The sequence below is a fragment of the Camelus dromedarius genome, chromosome 9, assembly GCF_036321535.1.
Source record: "Camelus dromedarius isolate mCamDro1 chromosome 9, mCamDro1.pat, whole genome shotgun sequence".
Lineage (NCBI taxonomy): Eukaryota > Metazoa > Chordata > Mammalia > Artiodactyla > Camelidae > Camelus > Camelus dromedarius.
This window is the reverse complement of record NC_087444.1, coordinates 66936454-66957715: the sequence shown is the minus strand read 5'-3', so window position 1 is coordinate 66957715 and position 21262 is coordinate 66936454. Positions and strand designations below refer to the sequence as shown.

At 38.3% G+C, this 21262-nt stretch overlaps 1 protein-coding gene across 1 annotated transcript in view; it reads left to right on the top strand.

Annotated features, from left to right (window-relative positions):
- Positions 1-21262, top strand: part of LOC105096945 (zinc finger protein 27) — a 64355-nt gene that overhangs the window by 5916 nt on the left and 37177 nt on the right. Inside the window, 3 exon segments of the mRNA XM_064490001.1 lie at positions 4428-4554; positions 8515-8607; positions 9867-12226. Of these exon segments, the coding sequence (XP_064346071.1) occupies positions 4428-4554; positions 8515-8607; positions 9867-12226 (2580 nt within the window).

Sequence of the window (21262 nt, the reverse complement as noted above, 5' to 3'; positions counted from 1 at the left end):
AGATTATGTAAAAATGAGACTAACTCTTTGTTAAAAGTTTAGTAGAATTCTCTGGTAAAACTATCTGGGCCTGGAGATTTCTTTTTCAGGAGCTTTTACATTATGAATTTAATTTAATTTAATGGTGGTAGGGTTATTACCACCTTTTCTATTTCATCATGTTAAGTTTTGGTAGTTTGTGATTTTGGAGTTATTGGTCCATTTCTTTTAACTTATTGACTCTTAGCACAGTTTTTGTATTCCCTCATTTTTCTTTTAATGGCTGCTGCATCTGTAATTATACTCCTGTTTCATTCTTGGCATTGGTGATTTGTATCTTCTTTTTATCCTTGTCAGTCTGGTTGACTGCTAGGACAGTCAGCAAGGTTTATTAATGTCATTGATTTTTTTTCCCCAAAATAACTACATTGTGTTTTATTGACTTTTCCCCAGTTTTTTTAAAAAAAATGTGTTTTCAATTTCATTGATACATACTCTTTATTATTTTCTTCTTTTTTCTTGCTTTGGGTTTATTTTGCTTTTCTTTCTCTAGTTTCTTGAGGTAGGAATTTAGATTATTGATTTGAGAACTTTCCTCTTCCATTTTAAAAAAAAATTGATATATAATTGATGTTTAACACATTAGTTTCAGGTATACAATATTATTTGATGTCTGTATATATTGTGAAATGGTCACCACAATAAATCTAGTTAACATCCATCACCATACATAGTTAACAATCTTTTTTTCTTGTGTTGAGAACCTTCAAGATTTCTCTTAGCAATTTTCAAAAATACAATACAGTATTAACTATAGTTACTATTGCTGTATATTGTATCCCATAACTTACTTATTTTGTACCTGGAAGCCTATACTTTTGACCACCTTCGCCCATTTTGCCCACCATCTACCCTCTGCTTCTGGCAGCCACCAATCTCTTCTCTGTATCTGTGAGTTCAGTTCCTGTTTTTGGATTTTTTTTTAACATTCTGCATAAAAGGAGATCATACAGTATTTTTCCTTCTCTGTCTGACTTATTTCACTTACCATATGCCCTCGAGGTCTACCCATGCTGTTGAAAATGGCAAGATTTCCTTCTTTTTTATGGCTGAATAATTTTCCATTGCATACATAAATACCACGTTTTCTTTATCCATTCATCCATCATTAGACACTTAAGTTGCCTCCATGTCTTGGCTACTGTAGATAATGCTGCAATGAATGTGAGGGTGCATATATCTTTTCAAGTTAGTGTTTTCATTTCCTTTGAAAAAGTATCCAGAAGTGGAATTGCTAGACAATTTGACAGTTCTAGTTTTAATTTTTTGAGGAAACTCCATAGTGTTTTCCATAGTGGTTGCACCAATTTACATTCTGCCAGTAGTGCACAAGGGTTCCTTTTTCCCCACATCTTTGCCAGCACTTGTTGTTTCTTATATTTCTGGGGGTATTTGTTTTTTGTTTTTATAACAGCCATTCTAGCAGGTGTAAGGTGATGTCTCTTTGTGGATTTGATTTGTATTTCCCTGATCATTAGTGATGTTGAACACATTTTCATGTACTTGCTGGCAATCTATATTTTCTTTGGAAAAAAATGCCTTATTCCAATCCTCTGCCCATTTTTTATTTGGATTGTTTGTTTCCCTTTTTCTAATGTAAGCATTTAATGCTATAAATTTTCCTTTCAACATTTTTATCTGCATCCCACAGATTTTGATATGTTATATTCTCACTTTCTTTCAGTTCTGTGTATTTTCTAAATTTCTTTTGAGGATTCTTCTTTGACTTACAAGTTATTTAGAAGTGTGTTGTTTAATTTTCAGATATTTTGTAACTTTCCAGATAGCTTTTGTTATTATTTTCTAATATAATTTCTTCAGAGATTTTTCTGTTATTTTTGTTACTGATTTTTAGTGTGATTCCAATTTGGTCAGAGAACATACTTTGGATTATTTCAGTTCTTTTCAGTTGTTGAGGTTTGTTTCGCAGCCTAGGATATGGTCTGTCTTAGTCATTGTTCTATGGATGCTTGAAAAGGATGTGTATTCTGCTGCTGTTGGTTGAAATATTCTAAATATTGATTAGATCCTGTTGTTTGTTCTTCTATATCATTGATGATACTCTAACTATTTTTATAATTTGCTGAATGTGGACTGTTCAAGTCCCTATAATGCCTTTTTTAAGTGTTTATGATTCCAGATGAAAATAGCCATTCCATCAATTATGCATTTCCAGATTAGATTTTTTTAATATCATGTTTTTAAAAAATAACATTAAAAAAACATTTTATTATGAATTAAATGTAAATGTATTCAAGAGTAAAGACAATAGTATAAGGATCCCTTATATCTATTGTGCCTGTCACTCGGCTTTGGTGGCCATCAGTGTTCTATCATCCTTATAATATCTAAAATCACCCTCCTCCCCGGCTGCTGGACTATTTTAAAGTAAATCCCAAACACCATTTTATCTCTGAATACTTCAGTGTGTATTTCTAAGAGATAAAAATTCTTGTTTTCTTCCTTTTTTGTTTAACATAAGCAATAAGCAGTGATCACACCTAAAACATAACAGTAATTCCTAGATATCATCTAATACCCAGTTATTGTTTGAATTTCTCTAAACATGCGATAAGTACCTTTTTAATGTTGGTTTGCTTTAATTAAGGGCCGAACAAAGTCTGTAAGTTGCATTTCGTTGGTATGACTCTGACGTCTCTTTTAATAAAAGATTCCCCTCCGTGTTTTTTCTGTTGTAGTTTATTTTTTGGAGAAACTGATCATTTGCTGCTTTATGGATTTAGCTGATGTTTTGGTCTTGATATTGTTTACTATGTTCCTCTATCCTTCAATTACCTGTGAATGATATGTTAGATCTGGAGGCTTAATGAGATTCAGGCTGGATTTTTTTTAATATATTTGGTGAAAATACTTAATGGGTGATAGAATGAAATTAATTACTGTATCATGTCAGGAGGTACATTCTATCTGGTTATCTCTCTTTTTGTGATGTTAAAACACATTGATCAGTGGGTGCAGATGTTGCTAGCTGATTCATACATTTTAAACTTCTCTTCAGCCTTTCACCTCAAACAGTTGAGCAACCCTTAATGATTATTGTCTAAACCCATTATTTCACTAGGAGTTATGAAATGATGTTATTCTAATTCTATCCTAACTTCTAGGATAGATTAGTGAGCAATCATTCTGTATAGAACTTTTCCTCATTATTTATTTGGTTATTCTGCAATACAGATCTTACAGGGAAATGTATTAATATAAATCTGATTATTACCTTTACTTAAAGTGAAACATTCATACTTGTTCTATAAGCAAACTGCTTTTCCCATAACCACCTTCCTATCATATTGTGCAGACTTCTCTCCACTTGCATAGATCTGTTTGCTGTTCTTCAAATTCACTGTGTGTTTTCCTGTATCCACACCTTTGCTTTCATCTTTTCTGGCCTCCCTCACAACCCCATTCTGTATTACACTTCTCATCTTCCAACTTAAATTCCTCACCTAATATAAACTTACACCCCCATGTAGAATGGACTTTTTCCTGTTTGGGGACCTCAGTGTGTTCCACATGGAGATTTACTTTTTGACACTTTAGTGAACTTGTGTCTTCTTTTTCTTTTCTTTTAAACCTTAGATCTTATTTATTTTCTAGTTCTTTTAAGTTGCTAGAACATTGGAAACATAAATAATTCATTTTTGTGTTTCCACAACTAGCATAATGGCTAGTTCTAAATTGCTCAGAAATTGTATCACAGGTCATTCATCCAGTTGCTAGAAGAATAAGAGAGTCTAGTTCAATCTTCAGTTTTGAAAAACAAATAATTGACTTAGAACCATATAGAACAAAGCAGAAATTCTTTATTTGATGTCTATCTTCCATAAAATATTATGTAAAACTAGATATTTAATATACACCCTATATGAAATCTTATTTTTAAAAGTTCCTGGGTTATACAGGTGTGTGCATTTGTCAAAACTTCAAATGGTATACCAAGGATTTGTGCATTTCATTATATGTAAATCTTACCTTAAAAAGGTAAACTATACTCTAGTTAGTGATTTGCATTCTGAAGTATTTATGAGGAAGTGTACTGGCATCTGTAGTTTACTTTGAAATGCACTAGAAAGTAAGATGGATTAATGGATGGATAAAAGGATGGGTGACTGTGTGGTAAAACAAGTATAGTACATGTTAGTGATAGATTCTAAGTGGTAGTCATATAGGTTTTCACTATAAAATTCTTCTAAATTTTCTGTACGTTTATAAAATTGCATAATAAAATGTTAGGGAAATGATGGGAGGTGATTTTTTAAAAAGAGGAAGTGTATTAACAGCAGCAAATCCCAAGTTCCATATTTCTAAATAGAGTCTCTCCATTCCCCCAAAGCTAATTATTCATGCTGAACAGGAATGTGCCCTTACAGGGATCAGTGTCCTTCAGGGATGTGGCTGTAGATTTCAGCAGAGAAGAGTGGCAGCAACTAGACCTTGATCAGAAAAACCTGTACCGGGATGTGATGCTGGAGACCTACAGCCACCTGCTCTCAGTAGGTAAGCACAGTCACCTGCATGGCTAAGGGAAGGCCCACTGAGATTGTTTTCTTTCTCAGTTGCTGAATACTGTGAGATATCTGATTTATATGATGGTTTTGTCCTTTATTTGTTCAGGATTCTTTAGCCCTTTGGGGCACTCTGAATATTACAGTTGACCCTTGAACAACACAGAGGTTAGAGGCACCAACCCCCTGCACAGTTGAAAATCCATGTATAACTTTTGACTCCCCAGACACTTAACTGCTAATAGCCTGCTGTTGACTGGAAGCTTTACCAATAATATAAACAGTCGGTTGATACATATTTTGTATGTTACATGTATTATATACTGTATTCTTGCAATAAAGTAAGCTAGAGAACAGAAAATGTTATTAAGAAAATCATAAGGAAGAGAAAATACATTTACAGTACTATACTGTATTTATCGGTACCATAAGTTTACATCATCTATTTACAAGGTGAATCGTCTTCTTTCAGTACCTACATCAATATTGTCTTAAGTGATGCAAAACACTGTAGATGTTATATGTATTACAACACTAGACATCAAAAATGAAAAGATAATGTGAAAAAGAAATTCGTATTATAGGTATAATGAACAATTCACTTATTGGTGATGAAGAAGCAGCAGTGTGATGGCTACACGGTAGCTGACCCTATACACTAATGGACGAAGTGCTGTACAGTTTTTATGGAATATGGTATTACAGTCAGATTCATAATACAGTATTGGAAACAGTTACATTAAAAAAAAATCACTATCTGTGATGATAGGCTGATATGCAGTTTCTCCAGTTACAAGAGAGGCATACCATATGGTAATGCAATTCTTTGAAAGTGAAGTTACAAAACAAGAAAACAAACACATTATTAATTTTATATTAAATATCACTCACCTTATGCCTATGTAAGGATAAGCTGTCGACTTTAATACAAATCTTGCACACGGTGTTCTACATGATGCATCCTTGATGATCATGATGATGATGATACAAAAAACATCTCATCCCTTTCTTGCTGCCATACAGTCACTAAATTTTCACAGGAAGACACATGCACACACAACAGGTAAGTTTATTAACTGTACAGCACGGTGATTATTTACTACTCATCAAACGGCAGTGGAGCATCATAAAGGTCTTCATCCTCATCATCCTCACGTTGAGTAAGCTGAGGAGGAGGAGGAAGAGGAGGCATTGGTCTTACTGTCTCAGGGGTGGCAGAGATGGAAGAAGTGGAGGAGGTGGAGGTGGAAGGGGAGCAGGCGAGGCAGGCCCACTGGTGTAACTTTACAGAAATACACTGTAATTTCTGTCTGACCATTTTCTTGATTTTTCATTTCTCTAAAAATGTTTCTATGTGGTACCAATCCTTCTTCCACCATTTGCTTCAGTTTCAGTGCCCATATCACAGAAAAGCCCGTGTCGTAAAAGAAGTCAGAAGGAGTCTTAAATAATCAGAACCTTTCTGGTGGATTATCTAACGTCAGTTTGTTCTCTGGCACTGCTGCTTCTGTGTCTTCTTCCTCATCATCTGGCGCTGATTCAGAAGCGCTCATCTTCATCAAGCCGTCTTCTGTTACTTCCTCTGGTGTGACGTCTGTTAGCTCTTGAATTTTTCCAAGATCCATATCTTAAAAACCTTCACCCACCTTTTTTTCCTTATTCACAATGTCTTTCATGGTTTCCCTCATTAGCTTTGTTGTAAATCCTATGAAGTCGTGCACAACATCTGGACACAGTTTCTCCAGCAGGAATTTGTTTCAGGTTTGATGGCTTTCACAGCATTTTCTCTAACAACGGTGGCATCTTCAGTAGTGTAATTCTTTTAGTTTGTCATAGTGTTCTCTCTTGAGGCTCTCTTCCATAGTGTTGACAGCCCTTACCATAGAGTACCGTGTGTAATAAGCCTTAATGGTCCTTGTGATCTAGGGGCTGAATTAGAGATGTTGTGTTTGGGGGCAAGTAGACCATTTGACAGCTTTGGTGGGGGTTCTGGGTGGCCAGTGGCATTGTCCAAATACAAAAGAACTTAAAAGGCATTCCCTTACTGGCAAGGTACTTTCTGACTTCAAGGACAAAGCCTCAGTGGAACCAATCTAAAAAGGTTCTTGTTATCCAGGCCTTCTTGTTTTGTAACCAAGATTGGCAGCTGGTGTTTATCTTTTCCCTTCAAGGCTTGGGGTTAGCCGCTTTACAAACAGATAAAGTCACTCCTGATCATTAACCCTACTGCATTTGCACAAAAACAGTAGAGTTAGTTAGGATTTAAGTTCCTGCCTTAAATCTTGGTGCTCACTTCTCTTCTTTAGTAATAAATGTCTTCTGTGGCTTTTTTTTTTTTTTTTTCCAGAATAGAGCACTTTCATCTGCATTAAAAACCTATTCAGGCAGATATCCATTCTCCTCAGTGATTTTCTTAATGGCGTCTAGGAACTCATCTACTGCCTCCTGGTCAGCAGAGCTGCTTCTCCTATTATCTTGATATTTTTAGGTTGAACCTCTTTCTAAAATTATTAAACCATCTTCTACTGGCATTAAATTCTCTAGTGTTAGATCCGTCACCTTCCTTTTGCTTTTTTTTAAACACCTTTTTTGTGGTATGGTTCCTGTACAGTAAACTACACATATTTCAGTTGTACAATTTGATGAATTTTGATAAATGTATACACCTATGAAACCACCACCACAGTCAAGATTAGCTAACATTTCCATCACTCCCCAAGAGGTGCAATTTTCAAATTCCCAATTTATCCCTTCCCAACCCCTTTACCCCCGATAACCATAAGTTCACAAATGAACTTACCTACAAAAAGAAACAAATTCACAGACATAGAGAATAAACTTATGGTTACCTTTTACTTTAAGTTATAATGACTTCACTTTTTCTCAAATCATGTTAGAGTCTCTGGTTATGCTTTTCTTATAGCAATCCTGCACCCACATTAAAAACTACATTTTTAGTACAAGATAAAAAAAAGTATTTCTCAAAAAATGCAAGGTTTTCATGCCTGCTGGTGTAGCTGCAGTGACGCTTCATGAATTTCCTTTCCTTTTCTTTTTTTTTTTAAACAATAGTCCTTATGCTGGACTCATTTATCTTGAAATGGCCGGCAACTGCAGCTGCAGACCTCAATCTATGGGATGAGCAAGCAATTCAAATTTCTCTTGTAATGTCATGGCTTCTCTGCTCTTGGGAGCACTTCCAGCATCACTAGTGGCACCAGTATGGGTCCCATGATGTTATTCTGGGTTTATCATATTGCACTGAACAAAAAGTACATGAGAACCCGGAGAGATCCCTTTTTACTGTTGTACGCAATTTGCTGGAGAGAGGGACTGCTCACATGATGAGGGTATTTTAAGTGGATACTCACAGCACTTGAGCTCACTGCAGTAGAATAGGAGGTGGCTACAAAATTACGGTAGTACAGTACACACTACAGTTAATTTTATGCAGTTAGGATTTAATACCTCATCTTTACATTTGTTTACATTTCTCCACTGTGAATGGTGCCATGTAGGGTCTGTAAGTTTTTGTGGGGGTGAGTTTTGATAAATTTTAACTTTTTATAATAGATTTGTGTATATTCCATGGTAGTAAATGATAAAATAGACTAGTATCTACATGTATTTTATGCATTCATGACATCTCTTTTTCTTAAATTTTTTTGATATTTCTAGGCTATGCAGTTTGTCCGTATTTTCAAATTCTCACAAATCTCCAAAAGATTTTCTGGTATTTTCAGTAAATATAGTTATTGAAAAGAGTCCACAGATAAGTGGACCCATGCAGTTCAACAGTCCCCTGTTGTTCAAGGGACAACTGTACTCTGTTCTCAGAGATATACTATTACTTTCCTAAAGAACAAAGCCTCACTGAATGACAGAACTTTATTGATGGGTCCCTGAAACACAATTAGCTGGACCAAGACTTTTTGTCATGTCTCACAAACAGGGTATCAAGTTCCTGAACCAGAGGTTTTCATGTTGGAGCAAGGAAAGGAGCCATGGGCAATGCAGAGTGAGAGCCTGCGTCAGAGCTGTCCAGGTGAGTGGGACCTGGGCTGATGGGAGACAGGAGAGTAAATCTCAGCTATCTTGAGAAAGCCTGGCATTCTGTAACGCTGTAAAGATGGCTCTTCTCGAGGGTTCTAATTTTTTTGTGTTACTTGAGAACCCTTGACATTGGCCTCTCAAATAACTAAAAGCCTTCTACATAAATGCCTTTGTCATTTCCGTCTTCTTCCTTGGCTTTTTTGGAGTCTGGATCACATGCCGGTTTGCCTCATTAAATATTTACTTTTTTTCTTGGTTCTGCTCCATTTGTCTAACATTCTTTTATCTTTCTGCCTTCCCCGTTATCTGAGATCTTCTTTATGTATCTTTAAGATCTGCTTTCTTTCAAAGTTACTATATGTAAGACACTCCGCTCCTACTAGTCCTCTTTCATTTCTCTCTCTCTCACTGTGAGATGCTTTTGAACTTTACCTCCAGTCATGCTCTCTTTCTGTTTCCTCCATAGTCACTGACATAAAATTTCTCACTTCCCCGTTCCCTATGCCTTTTCTCCAGCTGATGACTTAGGGGTCGCTGTTGCTTAGCCTTTGGGAGTACCATTCAGACTTTTCCTTCTTATGGTGCTTGAGAATTTACACTGACTAGGGGCTTTCTGCCTGGCTGGCTGATTTTTGTAATTGCTTTATTTCTGTACTTCGCATGGGGTTTGAATTTAATCATGTCTTCATTCAGGACTATCATCATCAGTATGGGTAAGGATTCTCTATTTATTTTTTGATTTATTCCCTTTTCCTTCTTTTCCCCACACTCATCTCACTTCCCATCACAGGCAATTGTTTTATATGATGGAAACATACTTTTAAATTCATATATGTTCTTTTAAAATTTAAAGTAACTTGGGGTATGTATTATTAGTTTATATAAATGTTATTCTGATGTATATCTTATTCTTTGCCTTACTTTTTTCACTTAAGTGCATGGTGCATTGTCTTCATAAAGTTTCCTAAATAAACTGAATTGTATCCCAGAATGTTTCCTGTCACCACTGTCACCGAGCCTTAGCCAATGAGTCACCTCACCCTTTTCCCTGTGTTCAACCTGGATGAGCCATATGACCCTCCCCTCTTGCCTCTGCTAGCTGCTCTTTGAGCTAAAATCATCTCCTCATTCTCCTTTGAGAAGGAGAGTTTGAGTTTCAAACTTCACAGCAGAGAATTTCTGAAAAAGCTTCTTTCTACATTGAGAGGGAAAGTGATGCTACAAGTGACATTTTGTTGTATTTTATTCTAGAAGAATTTTGGCAGATTGGTGACCAGATAGAGAGCTATCAGCAAAGAGAAAAGAAATCTTTAAGAGATGTTGCTTTCATCAAGAAAACACTGACTATAAAGAGAGATTATGAATATAAGGACATTAGAAAAATAATCCATGGGAGCCAAAACATTCCTTCCCCAAAAAGACCCCATCAGTGTGACTTATTTGGAAATGCCTTGAAGCATAATTTAGATTTACACAGTCATAATAGAAACAGTGGGTCAAGGAACATTAATAAGATTACTGAACATGGTAAAATTTCTTCCTCTACTGGCCGTCAGTGTACTCCAGCAGGGGAGAAATTGTGGGACCATAATCAATGTGGAAAAACCCTCAGCTATAAGCAAGCATCCTCTCAACACCAGAAAATTCACATTGGGGAAAAATCTTACGAATGTGCTGAATTTGGAAACATCTTTACCCAGAAGTCACAACTCAAGGTACATCTGAAAGTTCATACAGGAGAGAAACTCTATGTATGTATTGACTGTGGGAAGGCTTTTGTACAGAAACCAGAATTCATTACACATCAGAGGACCCATACTAGAGAGAAGCCCTATAAGTGTGGTGACTGTGGGAAAGCATTTTTCCAGGTATCTTCTCTTTTCAGGCATCAGAGAATTCATACTGGAGAAAAACTCTATGAATGCAGTGAATGTGGGAAAGGCTTCTCTTATAACTCAGATCTTAGTATACATCAGAAAATTCATACTGGAGAGAGACACCATGAATGCAGTGATTGTGGCAAAGCATTCACACAAAAGTCCACACTCAAGATGCATCAGAAAATTCATACAGGCGAGAGATCCTATATATGTATCATATGTGGACAGGCCTTCATCCAGAAGACACACTTGATTGCACACCGAAGAATTCATACTGGAGAAAAACCATATGAGTGCAGTAACTGTGGGAAGTCCTTCATTTCTAAGTCACAACTTCAGGTACATCAACGAACTCACACAAGAATGAGACCCTTTATATGCAACGAATATGGGAAGCTTTTCAACAGTAGTTCCAACCTCAATACACATAAGAAAGTTCAAATTAGAGAGAAATCTTCCGTATGTAATGAATGTGGTAAGGCCTTTACCTACAGGTCAGAGTTGATTATACATCAGAGAATTCACACCGGAGAAAAACCTTATGAATGCGGTGATTGTGGAAAAGCCTTTACTCAGAAGTCAGCACTCACAGTGCATCAAAGAATTCACACAGGAGAAAAGTCATATGTATGCATGAAATGTGGGCTTGCCTTCATCCAAAAGGCACACTTGATTGCCCATCAAATAATTCATACCGGAGAGAAACCTTATAAATGTGGTCATTGTGGGAAATCCTTTACTTCCAAGTCACAACTCCATGTGCACAAACGTATTCACACAGGAGAGAAACCCTATATGTGCACTAAGTGTGGGAAGGCATTCACCAACAGGTCAAATCTCATTACTCATCAGAAAACTCATACAGGAGAGAAATCCTATGTATGTTCCAAATGTGGCAAGGCCTTCACACAAAGGTCAGACTTGATTACACATCAGAGAATTCATACTGGGGAGAAACCTTATGAATGTAGTACCTGTGGAAAAGCCTTCACCCAGAAATCACACCTCAATATACACCAGAAAATTCACACTGGAGAGAGACAGTATGAATGTCATGAATGTGGAAAAGCCTTCAACCAGAAATCAATACTTATTGTGCATCAGAAAATTCATACAGGAGAGAAACCCTATGTGTGCACTGAGTGTGGAAGAGCCTTCATCCGGAAGTCAAACTTCATTACTCACCAGAGGATCCACACTGGAGAGAAACCTTATGAATGCAGTGATTGTGGGAAATCCTTCACCTCTAAATCTCAGCTCCTGGTGCATCAACCAATTCACACAGGAGAAAAACCATATGTGTGTGCTGTGTGTGGGAAAGCCTTTAGTGGCAGGTCAAATCTCAGTAAACACCAGAAAACTCATACTGGAGAAAAGCCCTACATCTGCTCTGAATGTGGGAAGACCTTCAGACAAAAGTCAGAGCTGATTATACATCATAGAATTCATACTGGAGAGAAACCTTATGAATGCAGTGACTGTGGCAAATCTTTCACTAAGAAATCACAACTCCAAGTGCATCAGCGAATTCACACAGGGGAGAAGCCTTATGTGTGTGCTGAGTGTGGGAAGGCCTTCACTGACAGGTCGAATTTGAATAAACACCAGACAACACACACTGGAGACAAACCCTATAAGTGTGTAGTCTGTGGGAAAGGCTTCGTTCAGAAATCAGTGCTCAATGTGCATCGGAGTATTCACACTTGAGAGGAACAGAATGAGAAAACCTCAGTGAGATCAGATCTGGCTTTACATCACTGAATTCATGCAACAGAAAACATGCATATTATCGTAAGCAGAAATACTGCATCAGAATGTCACACTACAGAAGAGGACCTCTGGAAGGGCCCTGAGTGAGGTGAGCCCCTTCCCACATTGTCACCAGTCTCAGCAAACCTTGGGGCTTTCATATTGAGAAGGAACTTGGTCAATTTGGTACATTAGAAAAAGCCTTCTCATGAAAAATATAATGGAACACTGTTACCAAATTCTGCATATGAAGCATTACGTGAAGTCATGTTGATGATAATCCTGTTTACTCTGGAGTGGGTAAAGTGCCAACAGTTGAATGGTAGAGTGACACAATATATATGAGAGTGATAAACCCTCAGTTCTGTGAGGTGTTTGTTGCAGAACACAATGTCTAACTGAATTTTGGATGTTATTCTTCTGTTGAGTCTAACATGGTTTTGCGTATCCAATCCCCTGCTGAATATTTTTATCAAGAAAGAGATGCCACAATAAAAAATTATTTATGTATACAGACATAAACCTCGGAGTGTGTGTTGCCTCCTCCGCTATCCTCTAGCACCATGAGTGGCAGCCACCTTCTAAGCCACCAGTAGAGTGTAGTGTCTTCAGCTCTCATACAGCACGTTGTCTTCTGAGCCCTGTAACAGCATTGTGACTGCCCGTTAGTGCTAAACACCACCTCTGCTCACTACCCGTATCTCCCAGACTCGCTGAGCCTCATTTAGCCCCCAGCTTAGGGTCTTATTGGACTCCCACTACCTTCAGGAAAGCTTCTAAAGAGAGACTGTTCAGGTCACCTCCATCAACTCCTCACCTCAGTCTCCCTTTTACTGTCGTGGTTCTTCCAGCCCATCTGCCTTCCTTAATGACCTGACCTTCATGATGATAGTAACAAATTGAAAGCAAAACTCATCGAAAACAAATTCCAACATGCCTTCATTGTCTTCTCTCCATCTTCATGCCATGCACTCCACAAGGACCTTCTCCCCCATTTGCCTCAAACACATCGTTAGGTCCTGCCTCGGGGCCTTTGCAATTGCCGTGCCCTCTTCAAAGAGCACAGTTCTTCATTATATCTTTGTGGTTTCCTCCTTCGTATTTTTCTTCCAGCGGCATCTCTTCACAGAGGCCTTTCCTGCCCTTCCCTGCCCTTCCCTGCCTACCTGGCTTAAAATTCCAGCCCCCTCCCCTTCCTCCTTTATCCTTCTCCATAGCACTTATTACCATGACACCCTGTATATTTAACTTATTTGTCTGTGATTTCCACTCTAGAATGTTTTTCCCTCTTTTGTCCCCACTGTGGACCTAGACCTATGCCTGACATACAGCAGTCATTCCATGATGCACATTGTGGAGTGTTGACCTTACTCGTCCCTTGACTTCCCTTTGATCCTTTCTACATTGCAGCATAAAATGCTCCAATGAGGAAAACCAAATTGCCTAAAACACACCAGGTTTTTCCACCCCCAGTCTTTACCTGGCCTGTGCCTCCTTCCTGGCCTGAAAGTTGTAACATAATTGTAAACCTTTTGGCCTGGTGCCAACTCATATAAAGAAAGGAGAACTGTGGCACAGGAAATCCCATATAGATGCTTGATGTTCCAGGATTCCCTTCAGTGATTCTGAAATACCACAGTCAGCTTCAAAGTGACCACAAAAGAGCCCCCTCACTCTGCCCCAGCACACAAGTCCTGCCCTACCCTACTTGCACCTTGACAGGCTCTTGCCCACCCCATGCCCACCTACAGACCTGCTTATCATGCTCTGACAGGTACACCCAAAGCCAATAATATAAAAAGGTCAAGAGCAGGGAGAGGTTTGCCTTCCTTGGAAGTTTGGTGCTCAACCAAGAGTTGGGCAGCAGTGGCCTCACAGATGTGTGAGAGGATCTGATTGAATGTTCAGCTGCTGGGTGGACAAACTGGCACCAGCAAAGTGGTTCCTCCAGGTCAGTCCATTGGCACAAGTTCTTATAAAGTTAATTATATCCTTGCCTACAACACAGCAATCCCAATCGAGGATGGTGACAACCTGGTTGAGGGGACAGGACTAAAGATTCTCCTGTAATCTGCTCACCCAAATTGGGCAGTGTGTAATGACATATCCCGTTACCACACCTTAGCTCCACGTCTAATCCATCGTCAGCTCCCCTTTATCTCACCCCTTCACAGTATCTGGTGAACCACCGTATGCCCTTCCCTGTCTTAGAACACTATGGTGACCCACTACCCACTTTTCCCTCATTTGGCACTGCAGCTTCAGTTAATGTCTTGTGACCCACCACTATCCCCCAGCTTAGGACAGTGTTAGCTGACCCCTCAGGAGAGTCTGGAGACTGCTCCATTACCCTCTTCTTAACCCACCCCAGCACAAGGTCTGGACACCCTCCATTATCCCCCTTTTACCTGACTCCATCACTATGTTTATCATTCCTTATTAATTCCAAGAAGTAGTGTCTAGAGATCTGACATACGGCTTCTACAGTTACCTCCAGCATAGTGTATGTTACTTTACCTAACTTGTAAAACAGTCTTGTCACCTCCATACTCCCCATTTATTCCCACTTCCACCTAACTAGTGACTAATGACCACTTATTACAATCCTCGGAGTAGGGAACCATGGTATATATACCCCACCTAATCCAGCTTTTAATAATATCTCCTTATACTTCCATTAAACCTCTAGCAGGATGACTTGCGTCTCCCTCCATTAGCTGTCCGTCACAATGATCGTTTCCAGTTATCTTCCATGACCCCACCTAGCTGTGTTTGTAACCATCCCCAACACGGTATGTGGTGGTGCCCCCAGTCCTCTCTCTGAACACTGGTGTGTGCCGTTAACCTGCTTCCCCTCTCCCCAGGTAAGGGCAATGACTGATAAGGCACCATAAACTCCACATTAGCCATCTGTGTAAGACTCATTAACAACCCACAAAGCCTTTTGATGCCCATTACCCACTAATACAATATCTGTGGCTCTTCCATTAAATCCTGGTAATATCTGCTATTTCCCTATTGGCCCTCACTAACACAGTGTCTGCCGATTGCCGTTGGCCCACATTACTTCATGAGGCCACTCAGTGTGGCTACTGCAAGTCCCCCAGCATTGCTTCTCCAAGTCCCCACCATTTGCATGGTCAGGAACCTTGGGGGATGGAGAAGGGATGCGGATAATAGGGTCGTAGCCTCAGAGACACACTCCAGGGAATTATTGGTCTGGAGTAGGCTGGGCAGGATCTGGGGTCCCAGGAGATCACAAACTGAGCTTCCCGTTTACTCCATGAGGAGTGATACAAGCAGAATAGTGAGGGCTGTTGACATGGATTAAAATCCTGGTGCCAGCCCTGATGCCCAGCAACCTTTCTCGAGCCTCAGCTGCTTCACCTGTAAAATAGAATTAAGGAGGATGAAGTGATTTACTATGAGTCACTTGAGGGGAGCGGACTAGTGGAGACCGATGACAGTGTCCTGTCGTTAATAAGATTACTAGTTATAGGTGGACGTGAGCATCAGACCCTCTCTGTATGACTTTGCCCAAACCCCACAGAGGGAAACATGTTATCTTACAGTAAATTACTTCCCATTATTTCTCTTTTATATTTATTATGATATAATATCATAGTACTGAGATATTTTAAGTCAGATTTATTGAGGTATAATTTACATACAGTAATAGTCACTCTTAGAGTATACAGTTCTGAGTTTTGACAACGCATACAATCATGTAATCAACACCACAATCAAGAGAACAGTTCCTTCACTCCCCTAAATTCCCTCCTATCCCTTTTTAGCCATTCTCTGTACCCACTCTCAACCCCTCGAAATCACTGATCTGTTTCCTGTGTCTATAATTTTGCTGTTTTCATGTGTCATATAAATGTATGTATCCAAATATATGTAAGTATGTATCTCTTTCTGAGTCTGACTTCTTTCATTTAATGTGATGTATTTGAGATTCATCCATATGACTGTATGAGATACACATGGAAAATAAGTTGATGAAAAGACACTCAACATCATTAATCATCATGAAAATGCAAATTAAAACCATAATGACATACTACCACACACCTATTAGAACAGCAGTCAGTCACGTAGTACCAAAACCTGGCAAGGATGCAGAGCAATGCACAGTTCCGTGCATTGCTGGTGGGAAGGTAAAATAGTATATCCACTCCAGACGAAAGTTGCACAAGTTCTTATAAAGTTAATTATATCCTTGCCTACAACACAGCAATCCCACACTTAGGTATTTACTGTAGAGAAATGAGAAATCATGTATATACTCAAGTGTTCACAGAAACTTCACTCATGATCACAAAAAGATTGGAAACAATCCATATGTCCATCAGTGGGTGAGTAATTAAACAAATTGTAGTACATCTCTACAATGGAATACTACTCAGCCATAAATATGCTGATTTATGACACCATAAAAAGGAAATATTCTGGGGGAACGATATAGCCCAAGTGGTAGAGTGCATTCTTAGCATGCACCAGGTCCTGGGTTCAATCCCCAGTAACTCCTCTAAAAATAAATAAATAAACCTAATTACTCCCCCCGCCAAAAGGAAATATTCATTGGCACAAGCTACAACATGGATGAATCTCAAAAGTACTGTTTTACTATGTGATAAATTATGTTTGCTAAAAGATTATTTATTAGATGTTAGGTTATAAATATCTATACATAATTAGGTTTGTACATTAGTTATAATTTTATATTGCATATCATTATATACTATAGTAATATTGTGTATTTATAATATATAGTACATTATAATCATTATTGTATTTTCCTTATTACAATAAAATAAGATTTCAATTTTATATGATATATATACTATATGATTATATATTAGATTATGTATTTTTTATATTTTGTATCCCAGCTTTTTACATAAAATTTCAGTTATTTGTATTTTTACGTGTCTACATTTAATGTTTTTAGTGAAAAGATATAACTAAAATAAAAGGGGATGTAGGGTCTGGAGAACCAGCAGTTGGAGCTGGTCAACATTTTTATTATTTGTCAAACAAGCCCAGTTCTGGCTATTCTTAACATCAAGGAAGCTTGTTCCCCTTTGGGCCTTTGCCTGGAGAGACTTACCTAGCATACTCCACTTCACCTCACCCCACTTTCCGTACCATACGCCATGCCACACCACTTACTGTTTTACTTAATTCCACAATTAACCTATTCTTATTGATTTGAAGTATAAGTAACACAATTATAATTTATAACTAATATCATAATCCTTGCCATTATTTATCGTACGCCTCTGATTACTAAAGACAACATGAATAACTTCCACTCAGATGCTAAGAAATCCTGTGTCTCTTCTGCTTCTGCCACCTTCTGGGTGTTGTTTGCATTATATTAACACAACAATAGCCTCGCTTCTAGGGGCAGTGTTTTGTTTTTTTTTTTACCTCTGTGAAATCAGCACAATTTAGATTACTCTTTTATTAATATTATTATTGTGCTATTTTAATATTTATTATAATAATGGGCTTTGCTTGTGTTCTCTGTAGACATCTATGAAACAGGAAAATGTAAGCACCACATTAATATAATCATTTGAATTATATTAAAGTTATGATTATCATTAATGCCAATTCTGAGAACACAGGGTGGGTTCCACTGCACTGTGGAAAACAGCATATCTATAATACATTGCTGAGTACATTAGCAATCTATTGCTATGTAACAAATTACCCAAAACTTAATGGCTTAAAACAACAGGAAACATTTATTTTCTTACAGTTTCAGAGGGCCAGAAATCTGGGAACAGCTTAGCTGGGTGGTTCTGGCTCAAGAACTCTCATGAGGTTGTAGTCAAGATGCTGGCCAGAGCTATGCAGTCCTCTGAAGGCTGACTGGGGCTTGTGGGCTCTGATTCCAAGTTAACTTATATGACTATTGGCAGGAGACTTTTAAATACCTTACCATGTGGGCCCCTTAAGGCTTCTTGTGTGTATTTAAATATGGTGGCTGGATTGGTTACACTGGTCAACCCTATTCATTATAAGAAAGGACTACACAGAAGTTTGAATACTAGGAGGCAAGATTCATTAAGGGAAATCTTGGAGGCTGGCTGCCATGCTGACATTGTGATTATTTGCATTTATGTTAATATTATCATTATAATTGATACCTCTATTAGGAATGATGACAATCTTGTAAAATCAGAGGGAAATGATCCACACATTACAAAGTCTCTGTGAGGTTTAAATGGCATAGAACCCAGTACACAGTGCTAATAGTGATGATTATGATGATGATGATGATAAGCAAATTTTGTTGAGTGCACCAGTCCCTGTTCCAGGGACTTTAAATCTATAAGCTCATTTCAATCCACACAGTAATGCTTAATACTGGCTCAACTATTATTCCCATTTCACAGATGAGCATCTGAGTCATTAAGAATTAAAGAGCTTGAGGCTGGGGGTATAGCTCAGTAGTAGAGCGTATGCTTGGCATGCACAAGTTCCTGGGTTCAATCCCCAGTGCCTCCACTAAGGGGAAAAAAAAATCGAGGAACTTGCTCAAAGTCACAAAGCCAGTAAACAGCTCAAGGGAATTCAAACCCAGGCCAGCTGACTACAACGTCTATTATATTAACCCTCATGCAATGCTGTCTCTGAAAGGTCATTATTAGTATGATCACTTATAGTCTTAGTTATAGTGTTGTATACAATTATGCTCCAGTTAGAGTAGTTACAGTGTGGTTGTAAAACTTCTCTCTGAAAAGACTGGTTATTCCTATACCCCTACCCTTCCCCCACCCCATAGAAACATATATTATTAACATCATCATTATTATCTATTATAATCATGCCTAGTATAAGAGTGAGTAACATCTTTATATGGTGTGGCTTCATTTTTTAGTTTATTTTTACCTAGGAGTCTTTTCCTATCCAAGCTTTATATCAGCACTTGGGGGCCATGAAGTCAATGAAGAGCTCCATGGAATCCTATCTAATCAAAATACCATAGACTGGGTGGCTTAAACAGAAATTTATTTTCTTACAGTTCTGGAGCCTGGCAAGTTCAAGATCAAGGTGTCAGCCTGGGTGGGTTCTGATGAGGGCTGACTTCCTGCCTGGCCACCTCCGTGCCGTTCTCACGTGGCCTTTCCTTGGTGCACGTGCATGGAGTGAGAGAACAATCTTCCATTTCTCTTCTTATTTCTCTATTGGATTAGGGCTCCACCCTTATGACCTCATTTAATCATAATTACCTCCTAAAAGCCTTATGTCCAGATACAGTCACACTGAAGCACCAGGGCTTCAACATGTGAATTTGGGGGTGACACAATTCAGTTCATAGCACCCTGCAAAGGACACTGTCTTTTGAAATCTGTGGTGTTAACCACAACCATCAGGGGGTGGACCTTGTCTCTGACTGTACAGCTTCAGCATCAGAGTCTGGAGTTGCCTTTGGTTCAGGAAGCCCCCTGTGGTTCTTGTAGAGGCAAGCCCCTCTGGCTTTCAAAGCTGGAGATTTGGGGACCTCATCTTTCAGGTACAGGTCTTAAAAACTAGGATGCTAGATGTGGAGTTCAAACCCTTCACTCCTCAGGGAGAAGCTCCAGTTTGTCAGTCCCTCCTGACTGTGGGTCACTGTGCCAGAGGAGGTCTCTGTGGCAAGACTGTGTCTCAGCCTCTCCTACCTGTTTCAATGTGGATTTGTATTCATTCACTCAACGTGTACGAGTCACTCAGCTAGTTCTGGGGTTTCTTACAGAGGAAATTGTTCTGTATGTAGCTGTAGATTTATTGTATCCATGGGAGGAGGTGGGTTCATGGCCCTCTAATTGGCCATTTTGAACCCTACTAGTTATCTTTTCCTGTGATGTCTTTGACTTTGGTATCAGGGTAAAGATGGAAGTTTACCCTCCTCTTCAAATTTTGAAAGAGTTTGAGAAGGATTGGCATTAATTCTTCTGTCAATGTTTGATAGAACTCACCAGTAGAGCCATCTGTTACTGGGATTTTCCTTCTTGGGAGGATTTGGATTACTAATTCAAACTCCTTAGTACTTACACATCTATTCAAACTTTCTATTTCTTCTTCATTCTGTCTTGGTAACTTGTATGTTTTTAGGAATTTATTTATTTCTTCTAGGTTACCCAGTTTGCTGGTGTATAAGTATAGTAATCTCTTATGAGCCTTTTTATTTCTGTGGCATCAGTTATAATGTCTCCTCTTTCCTTTATATTTTATTTAATTTTATTTATTATTATCTGGTCTGCCAAAATGTCCAACTTTTAATTTCCTTGATTTTTCTATTCTCTATTTCTAAAAAATTTCTGCTCTAATCTTTATTATTTCCATCCTTCTTCTAACTTTGGGCTTTGTTTTTCATTGTCTAATTCCTTGAAGTGTAAACCTAGGTTTTATTCTGGAGATATTACCTCTCTACTAATATAGGCATTTATTGCTATAAACTTACCTCTTAGCCTGTTTTTGCTGCATCTCATGATTTTGATATTTTGTATTTTTTGTTTGTCTTGAGATAATTTTTGATTTCCCTTTTGATTTCTTTGACTCCCTGGTTTTTCAAAAGTGTGTTTTAAAATTTCCACATAGTGAATTTTCCATTTTCCTTCTGCTATTGGTTTCTACTTTCAATCTGTTGTCAGGGGGAAAAAAACCCCAAATCTTACCTAACCATAATGCAAACATCAGGTACAGGAAAGTAATTTTGACACAACCTTCTTAACTCAACTACAGATCTTATGGCAAATCCACTGTTTTTCCACTAATGTCTTGTTCTCTGCTCCTAGATTAGCATAGGAGTAGGAAGGAATTTCTCCTCAGCTGCCCCCAGCCTCTAAAATTTCAATATCTTCTTGTCTTTCATGGCCTCAAGTGGTATTGATTTGGCATAATTAAGAAGAAGGTCTCCTAATGAAAGAATGTCAATGCCAAGCTTCTGTGGAATCAGTTACATCAGTTTTCCTTCTCAGCATATATTTCTGAACGTCTAGGCAGGTGTCTGCATTGACA